Source organism: Balaenoptera ricei, chromosome 14 (genome assembly GCF_028023285.1).
Source record: "Balaenoptera ricei isolate mBalRic1 chromosome 14, mBalRic1.hap2, whole genome shotgun sequence".
NCBI classification, from domain to species: Eukaryota; Metazoa; Chordata; class Mammalia; order Artiodactyla; family Balaenopteridae; genus Balaenoptera; species Balaenoptera ricei.
In genome coordinates this window covers 36,132,124-36,146,374 of record NC_082652.1, presented here as the reverse complement: position 1 = coordinate 36,146,374, position 14,251 = coordinate 36,132,124, and the positions used below count along the sequence as shown (strand labels likewise).

The 14,251-nt window shown below is 39.8% G+C and overlaps 1 protein-coding gene across 1 annotated transcript in view; it reads left to right on the top strand.

The window, feature by feature from the left end:
* Positions 1-601: 601 nt before the first annotated feature.
* The window catches only part of SMCHD1 (structural maintenance of chromosomes flexible hinge domain containing 1), a 135,254-nt gene continuing 121,604 nt past the window's right edge, over positions 602-14,251 (top strand). The window contains exons 1-3 of the mRNA XM_059894371.1: positions 602-1,133; positions 11,292-11,367; positions 12,378-12,539. Of these exons, the coding sequence (XP_059750354.1) occupies positions 957-1,133; positions 11,292-11,367; positions 12,378-12,539 (415 nt within the window). The 5' untranslated portion in view covers positions 602-956. The remainder of the gene's footprint in view (positions 1,134-11,291; positions 11,368-12,377; positions 12,540-14,251) is intronic.

Here is a 14,251-nt window from a genome sequence, read left to right as displayed (position 1 = left end):
CGCCGGGACCCTTGGAGGCCGCGGTGACGTCACAGAACCTCGGTGGGGAGGTTCTCCGGCCCCGCTTTGTCTCGGAGGTCCACGCCGCGGCCCACACATAACCACTAGGAAATGGGACTGAAAAAGTGGCTCAGGGTCTCTCGGCGTCGTTTTTTTCCGCGTGGGGACCCACGTGCTCGTGGCGGGGGCAGGTCCACACCGCGAGGCCCGCGGGCCTGGCGCTTCCCACCGCCGCGTTCACGCGACCTGGTCCTGAGGTCGCAACCGTGGCCGCGGCGCCAGGAGCTCGAAGCCGGATAGGCTCGGTCGGGGTTATGGAGAGGCGGGAAGGTACCAGGACCCTCTGGGATGGGAGAAAACAGTCCGTCGGAAGACTCCCCCCGCCGCTCGCGGGATAGGCTCTCCCGCCTAGGATACCGGGTCGTTCCCTCAGAGCGCCACCGCCCGCTAGGGACCGCGCTTCCCTCCAACTTCGCTAGGGCGAAAGGGGCGGGCCCCGGTCAGCGGGCTCCGAAGCCCCACCCCGGCCCGCGCGGCCTGCCGGATTCGCCCCGCCTCCTGCGCGCCGCCGGCGGCCCCTCTTCTTCCTGCGCCACAGCTACAGGCGGTGGGCCTGGTTGCGGGTAGCGCTGCGACCTCGCCTGGGCGACAGCGGGCGCGGGTCCCGGCCCTGCGAGGAGCGCGCCGCGCGCCCCCTCCTCTGCGGGAGCGGCGGGCCGCGGAAGTGACGTGGTGCACGGGTAGGAGCTCGTTCGAATCGGTTCCCGGGTGATCCTCGCGACTGCGGCTGGTCCGCCACCGCCGCCGTCGCCGAGGGAGGAGCTGAGTGCGCCGGGGTAGAGGCCTTGCGCCGCCCCGGGGGCTGGAGCTGAAGCCGCCGCGCGGAGCCCGTACCTCGGCCTTTAGCGCGACGGCCGCAGGAGTCGGCGTTGCTGTTTTCTCTCCTCTTCCCCAATATGGCAGCGGCGGGCGGCGGCGGGCCCTCGGTGGGGACCGGAGAGGGCGGCGGAGGCGACGGCTACAGGACGGTGTACTTGTTTGACCGGCGGGAGAAGGAGTCGGAGCTCGGGGACCGGGCGCTGCAGGTCACGGAGCGCTCGGACTTCGCGGCGTTCCGCGCCTCAGTGTGTCAGGTACGCTAAGGAGGGATGCGCGGGTAGAGTTGAGGTTGGGAGGGTGACGAGAAGCCCAAGTTGCTCACCGGGGGCAATAAACCTGTCACCCGGCCCCGGTCCTGCGGCCTTGGCTTCTCCCTCCCGGGTGCCCGCCATGCCCGAGGCGGGCGGGGAAGCCTGGGGCCGGTCCGGGCGCCGGCCTCGGAGTGCGGAGCCGGCGGGTCGGTGGGCCTCCCTCTGCCCCGGCCCTGTTTCGGGGGTCGCGCCGCGCAGGCTTTGGTACCGCGGGTTTCATGGGCCCGGGGCGACCTTAGCACTCTGAGGCCGTGCAGCTCTTCTTCCAGTCGGGAAAGCCACTTGTGTCTCTTTCGGGTGGAACTTTTGTTTTGTTTTTTGTTTTTGTTTTTGTTTTTTTTTTTAAAGAAGAGAGCGGAGTTCTCCCCGATGGCTCTGTTAGGAGTGTTGTGATAGTTAGAAGTTGTGAAATTCCTGGAGTCAGTTTTCCTCAGGTTCGTTCAGTGATGCAATAATTTCCCGGGTCGTTCTGTCAAGAAGGCTTGCAGGCCCGCCCTAGTGGGGTCCTTCCGTAGTGGAAACACTTGACCTAGAGAGCTTCGCAGGTGGAGCTGCCCTTCTGGTTTCCTGCACCCCCCAGCCCCCTGGGAGTTCCTGAACCACCCAAAGGGTGTCCAAGGGTATCTGCGGAACACCAAAGGACCTGTATACTCCCTGTACTAGTTTGCTTTAAAAGTTAATGACTATGTAGGCAAAGTCCTACTTTAAACTGGGAAGTCTTTTCTAGATCTGAGGTGTTGCTGGTGCTCGAGCTTCAAAGAAGGGGTATTGTCGTGAGCTGCATTAACCACTTGGGGCTCTTTTTAAGCGATAGAGAACACTTAGCTTCCAAGGAAAAAGGACTTGGTGTGAAGCACTGTTTTAACTTGAGCAGGCTGATGTTTTTAGTGCTGTTAACTCTGTATACTAGTTGCTGAAATAATTGAAATCAAGACTCAGGGGAAAAAACGACTTGAGAGGAAGGACTTTGATTTGTTCTGTATTCCCAGCGTCTGGAATTGTGCCTGGCACATAGTAAATGGCCAAATTAGAATGGAGACAAAATTTTATAAACTCAAAAGTTCATTCTGTGTATGGATATAGCAGATTCCCATGTCTTTGAAAAGTGAATGAATGAATGAATGCTCTTTTTTTTTTTGATGAATGTTTTATATTCATCAGGGAAAGGAAACTCATGTTTATGATTTTTGTAGTTGATTATATAAAATATTTATATTGATTATATGTAAATGATTTAAAGTCATGACATATAAAAATGATTTTAAACTATCAGCACATTAAAGAAAATAAGGAACCAGAGGGAAAAAAGTAAACCCTTTTACTCACTGTGAAATTTGTAACCACTGTTAGCACTTGGAGTTATTTCTTTGTATCCTTACCCTCACCCCCCATTTTTAAATAACCGTAATACATGTCTATATTCCATTTTTTTCACTTAATATTGTCAGTATTTTTCTGTTTTAACGCAAGTCTTCATAAACGAAGTGGTCTGTTTTGTACCACTGTTTACATAACCAGATCTCTCTTTTTTGTTGACATTTACATTACTTTCAATTTTAAGCAATACCATGATAAACATGTTTGAATGCATGGTCTTTTTTTTTGGAGACTTATTTTATTTTGTTTTTATTTTTTAGTTTAAACTTTTTTTTCCTCCTTTTTTTAAAACATTGAAGTATAGTTGATTTACAATGTCATGTTAGTTTCAGGTGTACAGCACAGTGATTAAGTTACATATATATATATATTCTTTTTAAAATTTTTTCCCCTTATATGCATAGTCTTTTATGTCTTTATTTTTCTTTGGTTTAGAATCTTAGAAGTGAAATTCCTGGATCAAAGGTCAGGAATATTTTTAAAGCTCTTGATACGTATTTTTAAATTGTTTTTCAGAAAGGTTGTACTAATTTACCCTCCCTGTAGAAATAATTCTCCCATGTGAGAAGTGTCAGTAAGTCTGCTACATATATAGGGGAAGTGTATTAACCTCTTATTACGGAAGTGGAAACTCACTTTTGGAGATGGTGACTCACTTAAGTCAAACAGATAGTACAAAAATTAGAATTCAAACCCAGAAATCAAGTTCTTTTTGTTATTCCACTCAGCCTCAAATGATGTTCTGTGTTATAGGGAACAGATACATTCATTCCATTCCTTCAATATTTTAACAAGGAAAATATTTTCTTTGACTGATTCTTTTCCTCTCCTTTCCACTTTTTCCTGCTGGAACAGAGAAGGTTAAATTTGATTAGAAGTGGGAGGGAAGAACTAGTAAAAAAAAAAGGAAGGCTAACTTTTTTTTTTTTTTGAGAGTTTAAAACATCATTAGATTATGCCACCTAATCCCATAACTTTGTCCCCATTACAGACATGAAGAACTGAAATAAGTTACTGAATGAAGTCTGAGTTTATACAGTTCATGAGCAATGAAACTGGGATTGGTATCTAGGTCTGTTTGATTCTGAAGCTTGTATTTTTTTAAAACAATCTCCACAATGTCCACACTATTTACTAAAGCCTTCATTTTCCTTTTTAGGGGAAGAGGCAGACAGTGCACTAAATTAAAGTTTTTCATTAAAACTGAAAACAAACTAATAAGTGTTTGTAGTGCTAGAAAGTATTATGGGTCCTAAACTGTTATTTGGGGAAAGCGCACTTTGTAGAAAAGAGGAGCAATCAAGAGGAAGGAAGAGGAAAAGGTGGATTTGGCAGAAGCCCTTACACCTGTGATAAGCAGTTATTGACTCACTTGAGCCCTTGTGACCTTGCAGAATCAAAGATTAGAAAATAACTTATTTGGCTAATTCTTAATATGCCCAAGCATTAAGTCCCATATGTGCAAACCCTCCTCTCCACCCCTAATTTTGAGGAAATGCCTACTTCTTCTCTTGTGTGGTTCCACTATTCCTTGTCACCCTTCTATAGCACTTGTTATACCATCATACTTAAAAAATAGTCTCTGCTTCTTGAGGGTAGGAGCCTTACCTAATAGTTGGTTTATAGCTGTTTAGTTAAATGAATCAATCTGTTCCTTCAAAAAAAATTTGTATGTAAGGTATATTATGTTAAAAATTCCAAAAGATGAAAAGAAAAAAGGTAAAAGAAGGTAGATGTAGGAAAGAGTAGAATAGTAACCTGAGGAGAACTAATAAATGGAAGTTCATTTGATTAAAGCATATACCAGTGCTGAGGCATGAAATCAGCTTTGAGTTTCTTAAGGGTCAAAACAAAGAAGGAAAGGTAATTGATACAAAATCCACAATGTCTATAAAATAAAAACATTCCAGCTGCTAACGATGCAAACCTTTGATTTGAGAAAAATTTCTCCCTAGATTCCTCACAAATCCTGATAAAATGGGCAACATTCTTAGAGATAGGAGAGGCTCTTCTTGTCTTGTCTTTTAATGCAAGTTACGCTATGTGTTGTTTAGGGTATTGCAGCCTGCTTTAAGCAGTTACCACCCAAATTTTTGTAGAGATTTCTCGCTCAAGTGCAATATGGGTGTTCCTGGTTTTGGTGTGGTTCAGGGACAGAACAATTGGATATAATACCAAAGCACATCATTAAAGGCTAGTTTTTTGTTCAGAGAGATGCATTGAACTATATAACTTCTGAGTGACCTAATCCATTGATGAAGTTTAAAGTATTAAGGATTTTATGGACTACAAGTTAGTTAGCTCTTCATAAATATTTCTTAAAATTGGCTTTTGAGAGAAGTTGGGCAGCAGATAGTTTGAAGCTAACTTAAAGACATGTAGGGCTGGTACTTTGGAAGATCCATATGCTTTAACATTAACCCAGAAAAAGGTGTAATTGAAGTGCTCTTATAAAAATGAAAAAGCCCAGGGTTTCCCTGGTGGCGCAGTGGTTGAGAATCTGCCTGCTAATGCAGGGGACACGGGTTCGAGCCCTGGTCTGGGAAGATCCCACATGCCGCGGAGCAACTAGGCCCGTGAGCCACAATTATTGAGCATGTGCGTCTGGAGCCTGTGCTCCGCAACAAGAGAGGCCGCGATGGTGAGAGGCCCGCGCACCGCGATGAAGAGTGGCCCCCGGTCTCTGCAACTAGAGAAAGCCCTCACACAGAAATGAAGACCCAACACAGCCAAAAATAAATAAATAAATAAATAATTTAAAAAAAAAAATGAAAAAGCCCAGTCACAACTCTTGCCCAAATAGAATGTCATCCTGCTTTCATATAGAGAAAGGCAGAGGAAATGTATCTGTATTCAAGGCCAGGTGAGTACAGATACACGAAAGACTTTAGTTTACGTCTGATAAGATAGATTTTTAGACCAAAAATATGGAGAGAGAAGAGTATGACATCTTGAATAAAAGCATAATGAATAATGTAAAAATATTTAACTTATGTTTGTCGAATACCAGAGCTATAAAATATTTAGAGAAGTTATGAATTTGAGAAATAATTTTTATAAAGGATTATAGATAAAGCAGAGAAAAAAGATAGCTTATGTATCTTAATTGAATAATAAAATTATGGAGAGATTGTGTGAAATATATATAAATACTTTTCAGATGTACATAGATCTTAAAAATTCAATTTAATTATAAAAATATGTATTTTTTTCTACAGGATATGTAACCACATGATCTAACAGTTGGGACATTGTAGAAATAAAGTAGTAAAGAACTGAGAAATAAAGACTGTCTTGATTATACAAAAGCCTAAGATCTGTGAAGACAATTTTTATTTCTGTAAACAAATAGAATCTTTTCCCCATCAGTTTATGTCTATAGCTTCATTTCTCTTGGGTGGAATTGCATAGGATATGAGTATTTTTAGTTTTACTAAAGTATACCAAATTGCTTTTCAATATGGTTGTACTGACTTTCGGGCCTATCCGAAATGTGTAAGGTCCATCTTTCCTATATGGAAGCCTATACTTTATTTTTTTATCCTTCAAAATATGGCTGTCTTTTTAGTAGAACTTTTTAAAAAATTGAAGTATAGTTGATTTACAATGTTAGTTTCAGGTGTAGAGCAAACTGACTCAGATATATATACACACACACACACACACTTTTTTAGATTCTTTTCCGTTGTAGGTTATTACAAGATATTGAACATAGTTCCCTGTGCTATACAGTAGGTTCTTGTTATTTTTCTATTTTATATACAATAGTGTGTATCTGTATTTTTTTTTTTCTTTTTTTTGGGCTATGCGTCTTGCGGGTAGTTCCCTAACCAGGGATTGAACCTGGGCCACCACAGTGAAAGTGCCGAATCCTAACCACGGGACCACCAGGGAATTCCCTAGTAGTGTGTATCTGTTAATCCCAAACTCCTTATTTATCCCCCCTGCCCTGCTTTCCCCTTTGGTAACCCCAAGTTTGTTTCCTATGTTTGTGAGTCTGTTTCTGTTTTGTAAATAAGTTCATTTGTATCTTTTTTTTTAGATTCCACATGTAAGTGATATATGATATTTGCCTTTCTCTGTCTTACTTCACTTCGTATGATAATCTCTAGGTCCATCCATGTTGCTGCAAACAGCATTATTTCATTCTTTTTTATGTCTGAGTACTATTCCATTTTGTGTGTGTGTGTGTGTGTGTACGTGTGTGTACACACACACACACACACACACCCCACATCTTCTTTATCCATTCATCTGTTGATGGAAATTTAGGTTGCTTCCATGTCTTGGCTATGGTAAATAGTGCTGGAATGAACATTGGGGTGTGTGTATCTTTTCGAATTAGAGAGTTTGTCTTTTCCAGGTATATTCCCAGGAGTGGGATTGGGATTGCTGGATCTTATGGTAACTCTTTAATTTTTAAAGGGACCTCCATACTCTTCTCCATAGGGGCTGTACCAGTTTACATTCCCACCAACAGTATAGGAGGGTTCCCTTCTCTTCACACCCTCTCCAGCGTCAATATTTGTAGACTTTTTGATGATGGCCATTCTGACCAGTGTGAGAGGATACCTCATTCTAGTTTTGTTTTGTTTTTTAAAAATTTGTTTATTATTATTATTATTTTTTGGGCTGCATTGGGTCTTTGTTGTTGCATGCGGGCTTTCTCTAGTTGTGGCGAGCAGGGGCTACTCTTCATTGCAGTGCGTGGGCTTCTCATTGCAGTGGCTTCTCTTGTTGTGGAGCACAGGCTCTAGGCGCATGGGCTTCAGTAGTTGTGGCACGCAGGCTCAGTAGTTGTGGCTCACGGGCTCTAGAGTGCAGGCTCAGTAGTTGTGGCGCACGGGCTTAGTTGCTCCGCGGCATGTGGGGTCTTCCCAGACCAGGGCTCGAACCCGTGTCCCCTGCATTGGCAGGTGGATTCTTAACCACTGCACCACCAGGGAAGTCCCTCATTCTAGTTTTGATTTGCATTTCTCTGGTGATTAGTGCCATTGAGCATCTTTTCAGGTGCCTGTTGACTGTCTGTCTGTCTGTCTTTGGAGAAATGTCTATTTAGGTCTTCTGTCCATTTTTAAATTTTTTTTTTTTTTATATTGAGCTGTATGAGCTATTTGTGTATTTTGGAAATTAAGCCCTTGTTGGTTGCTTCATTTGCAAATGTTTTCTCCCATTCCGTAGGTTGTCTTTTTGGTTTGTTTATGGTTTCCTTTGCAGTGCAAAGGCTTTTAAGTTTAATTAGGCCCCATTTGTTTATTTTTGCTTTTGTTTCCATTACTTTAGGAGACAGAGCCAAAAAAAGTATTGCTGTGATTTATGTCAGAGTGTTCTGCATATGTTTTCCTCTAGGAGTTTTATAGTATCCGGTCTTACATTTAGGTCTTTAAACCATTTTGAGTTTATTTTTGTATATGGTGTTAGAGAATCTTCTAATTTCATTCTTTTACATGTAGCTGTCCAGTTTTCCCAGCACCACTTATTGAGGAGACTGTCTTTTGTCCACTGTATATTCTTGCCTCCTTTGTCTCAGGTTAATTGACCATAAGTGTGTGGATTATTTCTGGGCTTTCATCCTGTTCCATTGAGCTATGTGTCTGTTTTTGTGCCAGTACCATACTGTTTTGATTACTGTAGCTTTGTAGTATAGTCTGAAGTCAGGAAGTGTGAATCTTCCACTCTGTTCTTCTTTCTCAAGATTGTTTTGGCTATTTAGGATCTTTTGTGTTTGCATACAATTTTTAGAATTATTTGTTCTAGTACTGTGAAGAATCCCATTGGTAATTTGATAGCGATTTCACTGAGCCTGTAGATTGCTTTGGGTAGTATGGTCATTTTAACAAAATTGATTCTTCCAATCCAAGAACAAGGTATACCTTTCCATCTGTTTGTTCATCTTCAGTTTCTTTCATCAGTGTCTTATAGTTTTCAGAGTACAGGTGTTTTGCCTCCTTAGGTAGGTTTATTCCTAGGTTGTTTTGTTTTGTTTTGTTTTGTTGATGCGATGGTAAATGGGATTGTCTCCTTGTCTTTCTGATAGTTTGTTGTTAGTGTATAGAAATGCAACAGAGTCCTGTATATTAATTTTGTAACTTGCAACTTTACTGAATTAATTGATGAGCTCTAGTAGTTTTCTGGTGGCATCTTTAGTATTTTCTATGTATAGTATCATGTTATCTGCAAACAGTGACAATTTTACTTGTTCTTTTCCAATTTGGATTCCTTTCATTTCTTTTTCTTCACTGATTGCTGTGGCTAGGACTTTCAAAACTATGTTGAATAAAAGTGGTGTGAGTGGGCATCCTTGTCTTTTTCCTGATCTGAGAGGAAATGGTTTCAGCTCTTCGCCGTTGAGTATGATGTTAGCTGTGAGTTTGTCATATACGGATTTTATTGTGTTGAGGTATGTTCCCTCTGTGCCCACTTTCTGGAGAGTTTTTATCATAAATGGATTTTGAATTTTATCAAAAGCTTTTTCTGCATCTATTGAGATGATCATATGGTTTTTATTCTTCAGTTTGTTGATGTGGTGTATCACATTGATTTGTCGATACTGAAAACTTCTTTCATCCCTGGGTTAAATTCCACTTCATCAAGTGTGATTCTTTTAATGGAGGCCTATACTTTATATTATCAGGACTTAAATTTTTTGCCAGCCTTGTGGGAATGATAATCAAAGTTTTAATTTTCTCTGATAACTAGGATGAGCATCTTTTCATGTTTTCCAGTTTTTTTCTTTATGGCTTGCACTTCTTGTGTATTTTCAGAAATCCTTTCTCTCGCCTCTCAGAATGATTTCCCTATTTTTCCTCTACAATTTTGGATTAAAATGTAGCTGCTTTAGTTCTCTTGGAACTTATTTTTGTGTATGTTGAGATGGGGATTTTTAAAATCTATTTCTGTACAATTAAGTAGTTGTCTCAGTAATATTCATTGAATAGTTTATTCTTTTCTCATCAATCTGTAATGTCATTCCCCTATTTGCCAAGCTCCCTGTGTATGTATGTGTGGGTCTGTTTCAGGGTTCTCTATTCTCTTCCACTGGTCTATAATAGTACATTTTAAGTTAGAAATTCTTCTCATTAAAAGCTTCAAACATACACAAAGAGATAGTAGTATAATGAACCCACGTATAATCATCATCCACATTCAACAGTTTCCAAGTATTTACCATGCTAGCTTCATTTTTGCCTTTTGAAGCATATTCCAGGCCTTAGTTTACTTCACTCCTGTATACTCAACATGCACTTCTATTATCACACCATCAAAATTAACATTTTTAATAGTATTGTTCAGTCCATATTCAGATTTGTTTATCTCAGAAATGTTTTTTTATAGTTGGTTTGTTTAAATCAGGGTCCTTATATTGAACTTGGTTTTTTATGTTTCTTAATTCTTCTAAAATTTAGAGCATTTGAGCAAAGTACCTTCCCCCAGTCTTTTTTGTTTTTCCTGACATTGACTTGTTGAAGAAATCAAGTTGGTTTGTCTCTCGTATTCTACATTCTGGATTTGTCTGTGCTCCTTTATGGTGTAATTTAGCTTGTTCTAACTCAACATATCCTATAAACTAGAAGTTATTTTTAAAGGCTTATAATTAAGATTTAGGTTCAGCTTCTTTGGGGTAGGGAAGCAAAAAATACTTCATAGGTGGTGCTGGTACTTCGTATTACATCACATCAGGAGGCACATAATGTAAGGCTATTTCACCCACTCTTAGAAATGCTAAGATTGAATTAATGGGATTCAGGTTGTTTCAGCAGGATTCCTTCATAAACAAGTTTTAATTTAAGGTTCATTCATTGATGGTGCTATTCTGATTGCCATTCCTCCTGTATTTATTAGCAGGAATTCTTTGCCTCTCTAATTGATGAGGCAAGAGAACAACTTCGCCTCATCAATTAGAGATATATGGTTACCCTGAAATCTAATTGGTACAAGAAAGCAGGATAAATGCTTTATTCTTTCCCTTTAATTTGTCAGTGTTCAGAGTAAGGAGTTAGTGCCTCAGTTAGTTTCAGTAGTGACCAATAGGGTTTTTAGTATCAGTATTGAAGACTTGAATATCATTAGTCTAGATTTTTTTAGTAATCTTCTGTGTAAGGTTGGTCTAGATTAACTAGTTCATCATTACCTGAAACAGAAGTAAGGATGCTAACACTTTGTTTCCTGTTGTAGTTTTCCCCCATAATTTATGTTGCCTTAATTTTTTAAAGTTATACTTTTGGAAGGGGTTATAATAGATAAAAAGATTCTTTATGCAGATGCCCTGCATAGTGTGGCTATACTTACCTCAGTGTTATAAAATATTAACCTCTATTTTCTTCTAGTACTTTTGTTTTTGCATATTTAAATATTTAATATATATGAACATAAGTGTTATGTTAATACTTTGCTCCAAATAAGTTTACTTATATATTGACATAAAATTATATGTTTTTTGTCTAAGAGAGCCCTGCTGATGTTAAGCCCTTTCAAAGTGTTCAATTAATCACTTGTGTTCCTAGGTGACGTATAATAGCAGAAAAATCTAGGTAATTTGTAGTTAGATTTGTGGTTAATTATGCAAAGGCAAAATTTAAAAACATTAAGACATATTTCTCAAATAAATGTAGCACTGTTAGAAGATTATAATATCCTTATCAATATTTTCATATTTTTATAAACTTGAATTGTGCATTTATTTCCTTTGTATAATAATTGATTTTATTCTATTATTTTGGCTAGACACTTGGCATTTCACCTGAAGAAAAATTTGTTATTACAACAACAAGTAGGAAAGAAATTACCTGTGATAATTTTGGTAAGCAATGTTATGTTTATGCTTTTATATTTAATATGTTCTAGTATATCATAGAGCAATGACTATTTTATGAGATAGATAAGCATCAAAAAACTGTGATGTTTTGGGGATGGGGGAGGAAACTAGCTATACATCCAGTTTGTGCAGAGGTCATATTTTTCAAGCAAGATTATAGGAAAAGAGTTGATATCATCTATGGCTACAGAAGATGAGACCTTGCTCAGCACAACACCTAGCCACAGATCTTCTACTTGGGCCCTTAAGAAGCTAATTCTTGGGCTTCCCTGGTGGCGCAGTGGTTGAGAATCTGCCTGCCAATGCAGGGGACACGGGTTCGAGCCCTGGTCTGGGAAGATCCCACATGCCGCGGAGCAGCTGGGCCCGTGAGCCACAACTACTGAGCCTGCGCATCTGGAGCCTGTGCTCCGCAGCAAGAGAGGCCGCGATAGTTAGAGGCCCGCGCACCGCAATGAAGAGTGGCCCCCACTTGCCACAACTAGAGAAAGCCCTCGCACAGAAACGAAGACCCAACACAGCTATAAATAAATAAATAAATAAATAATTAAAAAAAAAAGCAAGTGTTTCCCTGATTTAAAAAAAAAAAAAAAAAAGAAGTTAATTCTTCTGACCAACTTGGATTCTTCCATTATCTTTTTTTACTCAGTTATGTTCTAAGACTTGCCAATTTTTCATGCCTGATTCCTTTTTGGATTTAATCATTCTTCTCCATTCATATTGATACCACTTTAATATAGTTCCTCATCTGATTTTCTGTGACAGCTTAACTTAAGAATTGAGTGTTTCAGATGAGTGGAAGTATTTGAACCTATTCCACTGATATTCTTAACAAAACACAACACAACTGAATTTATAGATGGATCCATTGTTTGGGGATTTGCCTGTATAATTTTTAAAGTCGTTTCATAGATACAGTTTGTGTATTCAAAATTATAAATTCATTGTGTTTCAGATGCTAGCTTAGCACTTAAGATGTTACCTCTTGATTACAGATGAAACTGTTAAAGATGGAGTCACTCTGTACCTGCTACAGTCAGTCAATCAGTTACTACTAACAGCTACAAAAGAACGAATTGACTTCCTACCTCACTATGACACATTGGTTAAAAGTGGCATGTATGAATATTATGCAAGTGAAGGACAAAATCCTTTACGTAAGTATTCCATTTATACTAATTTTGATAAACTATCACTCACCTTTATCCCCTGATCACACATCCTAGTCCTTCACTTTAAAAAAGATCTCTCATTCTACTTTATTCACAGACTATGATCAGTTTTTGTGAGTGTCCTTACTTCGTCTCTTCATCACAGTGTATTTCTTTTTCTACCTAAGTCATCTTACTTCAGAATAAAGATACCTCTCTTTTAAAACTAATGTAGAATGAGAATTCATTCCTTTTCAACTCATAAGAGGTCTGTACTTATACATCTATCTCCTGTACACTCTCCTTTCCTGATTTATTCTTCCTGGCCTCCTATACACCTCTCCCAGTTGAGAAAATATTTGTTTTACCTTGCACGTTTTTTATAGCTGAACAGCACAAGTAAGTGGTTTGTGTTCTTTATCATTTCTTTATCATTTCCTTCCACCTTTACTACTTGCCAGTTTTAATCCTACCTTTGGATTGTTTGCTAGTTGATTTAGAGAATCTTTTCTGTCTGGACCCTGCCAAAGTGTTTAATACTATTTAGATGTTCATTATAAACTTTCTTTTTCTTTTTTTTTTGGCTGTGCTGTGGCTTGTGGGATCTCAGTTCCCTAACCAGGAACCAGGAATTGAACCTGGGCCTTGGCAGTGAAAGCCAGGAATCCTAGCCACTAGACCACCAAGGAACTCCCTGTAAACATTCTTATTAAAAATTTTTTTCATTGTATATGTGTTAGAGTTGGTAGAAAATTAGATAACATAGATAAGCAAAAAGAGCATAAAGAACATCCCTATCTCTACCACCCAGATGTAACTACCACCAACACTTCGGTGTTTATCATTTCAGACCTCTTCATATTGTTTGACTTTTTTTTTTCTTTTTTAATGGTTTTGTATGATGCATCCTTTTTTGTTTTTTGTTTTGGCCGTGCCACATGGCTTGTGGGATCTTAGTTAGTTCCCTGACCGTGGATTGAACTCGGGCCCTCAGCAGTGAAAGCACAGAGTCCTAACCACTGGACCACCAGGGAATTCCCAATGCATACTTTTTTAACCTACCTTTTTATTTAAAATGTAATGAACATCTTTAATATGCATGTCAATATATGTTTGTTTTAGGGGTTACACAGTATTTAGATAACGTAATTTATTTGAACAGTGTACTGTTGTTATTAGACATTCAGGTTATTTCAGTTTTTTTTTTAATTGTTACAAATGACTGAATGTTCTTGTGACTAATTCTTTTTTTTTTAATAAATTTATTTATTTTATTTATATATTATTTTTGGCTGCGTTGGGTCTTCGTTGCTGTGCGTGGGCTTTCTCTAGTTGCGGCGATCAGGGACTACTCTTCGTTGTGGAGCACGGGCTCTAGGCATGCAGGCTTCAGTAGTTGTGGCTCGTGGACTCTAGAGCGCAGGCTCAGTAGTTGTGGCGCACGGGCTTAGTTGATCCGCAGCATGTGGGATCTTCCCAGACCAGGGCTTGAACCCATGTCCCCTGCATTGGCAGGCGGATCCTTAACCACTGCGCCACCAGGGAAGTCCCCCCATCTTCTTAATGTGTCAGTGCTTCAGAGCTTAGTCCTTGGTCCCTTATCTTCTCCTAATTCCTCAACTGGTGATTCCATCCAATCTCATGGCTCTAAATACCATAGTTATGGCAGCGACTACCAAATGGAGGTAGTGAGAAATGGTCATTTTTAGTTAAGTGTT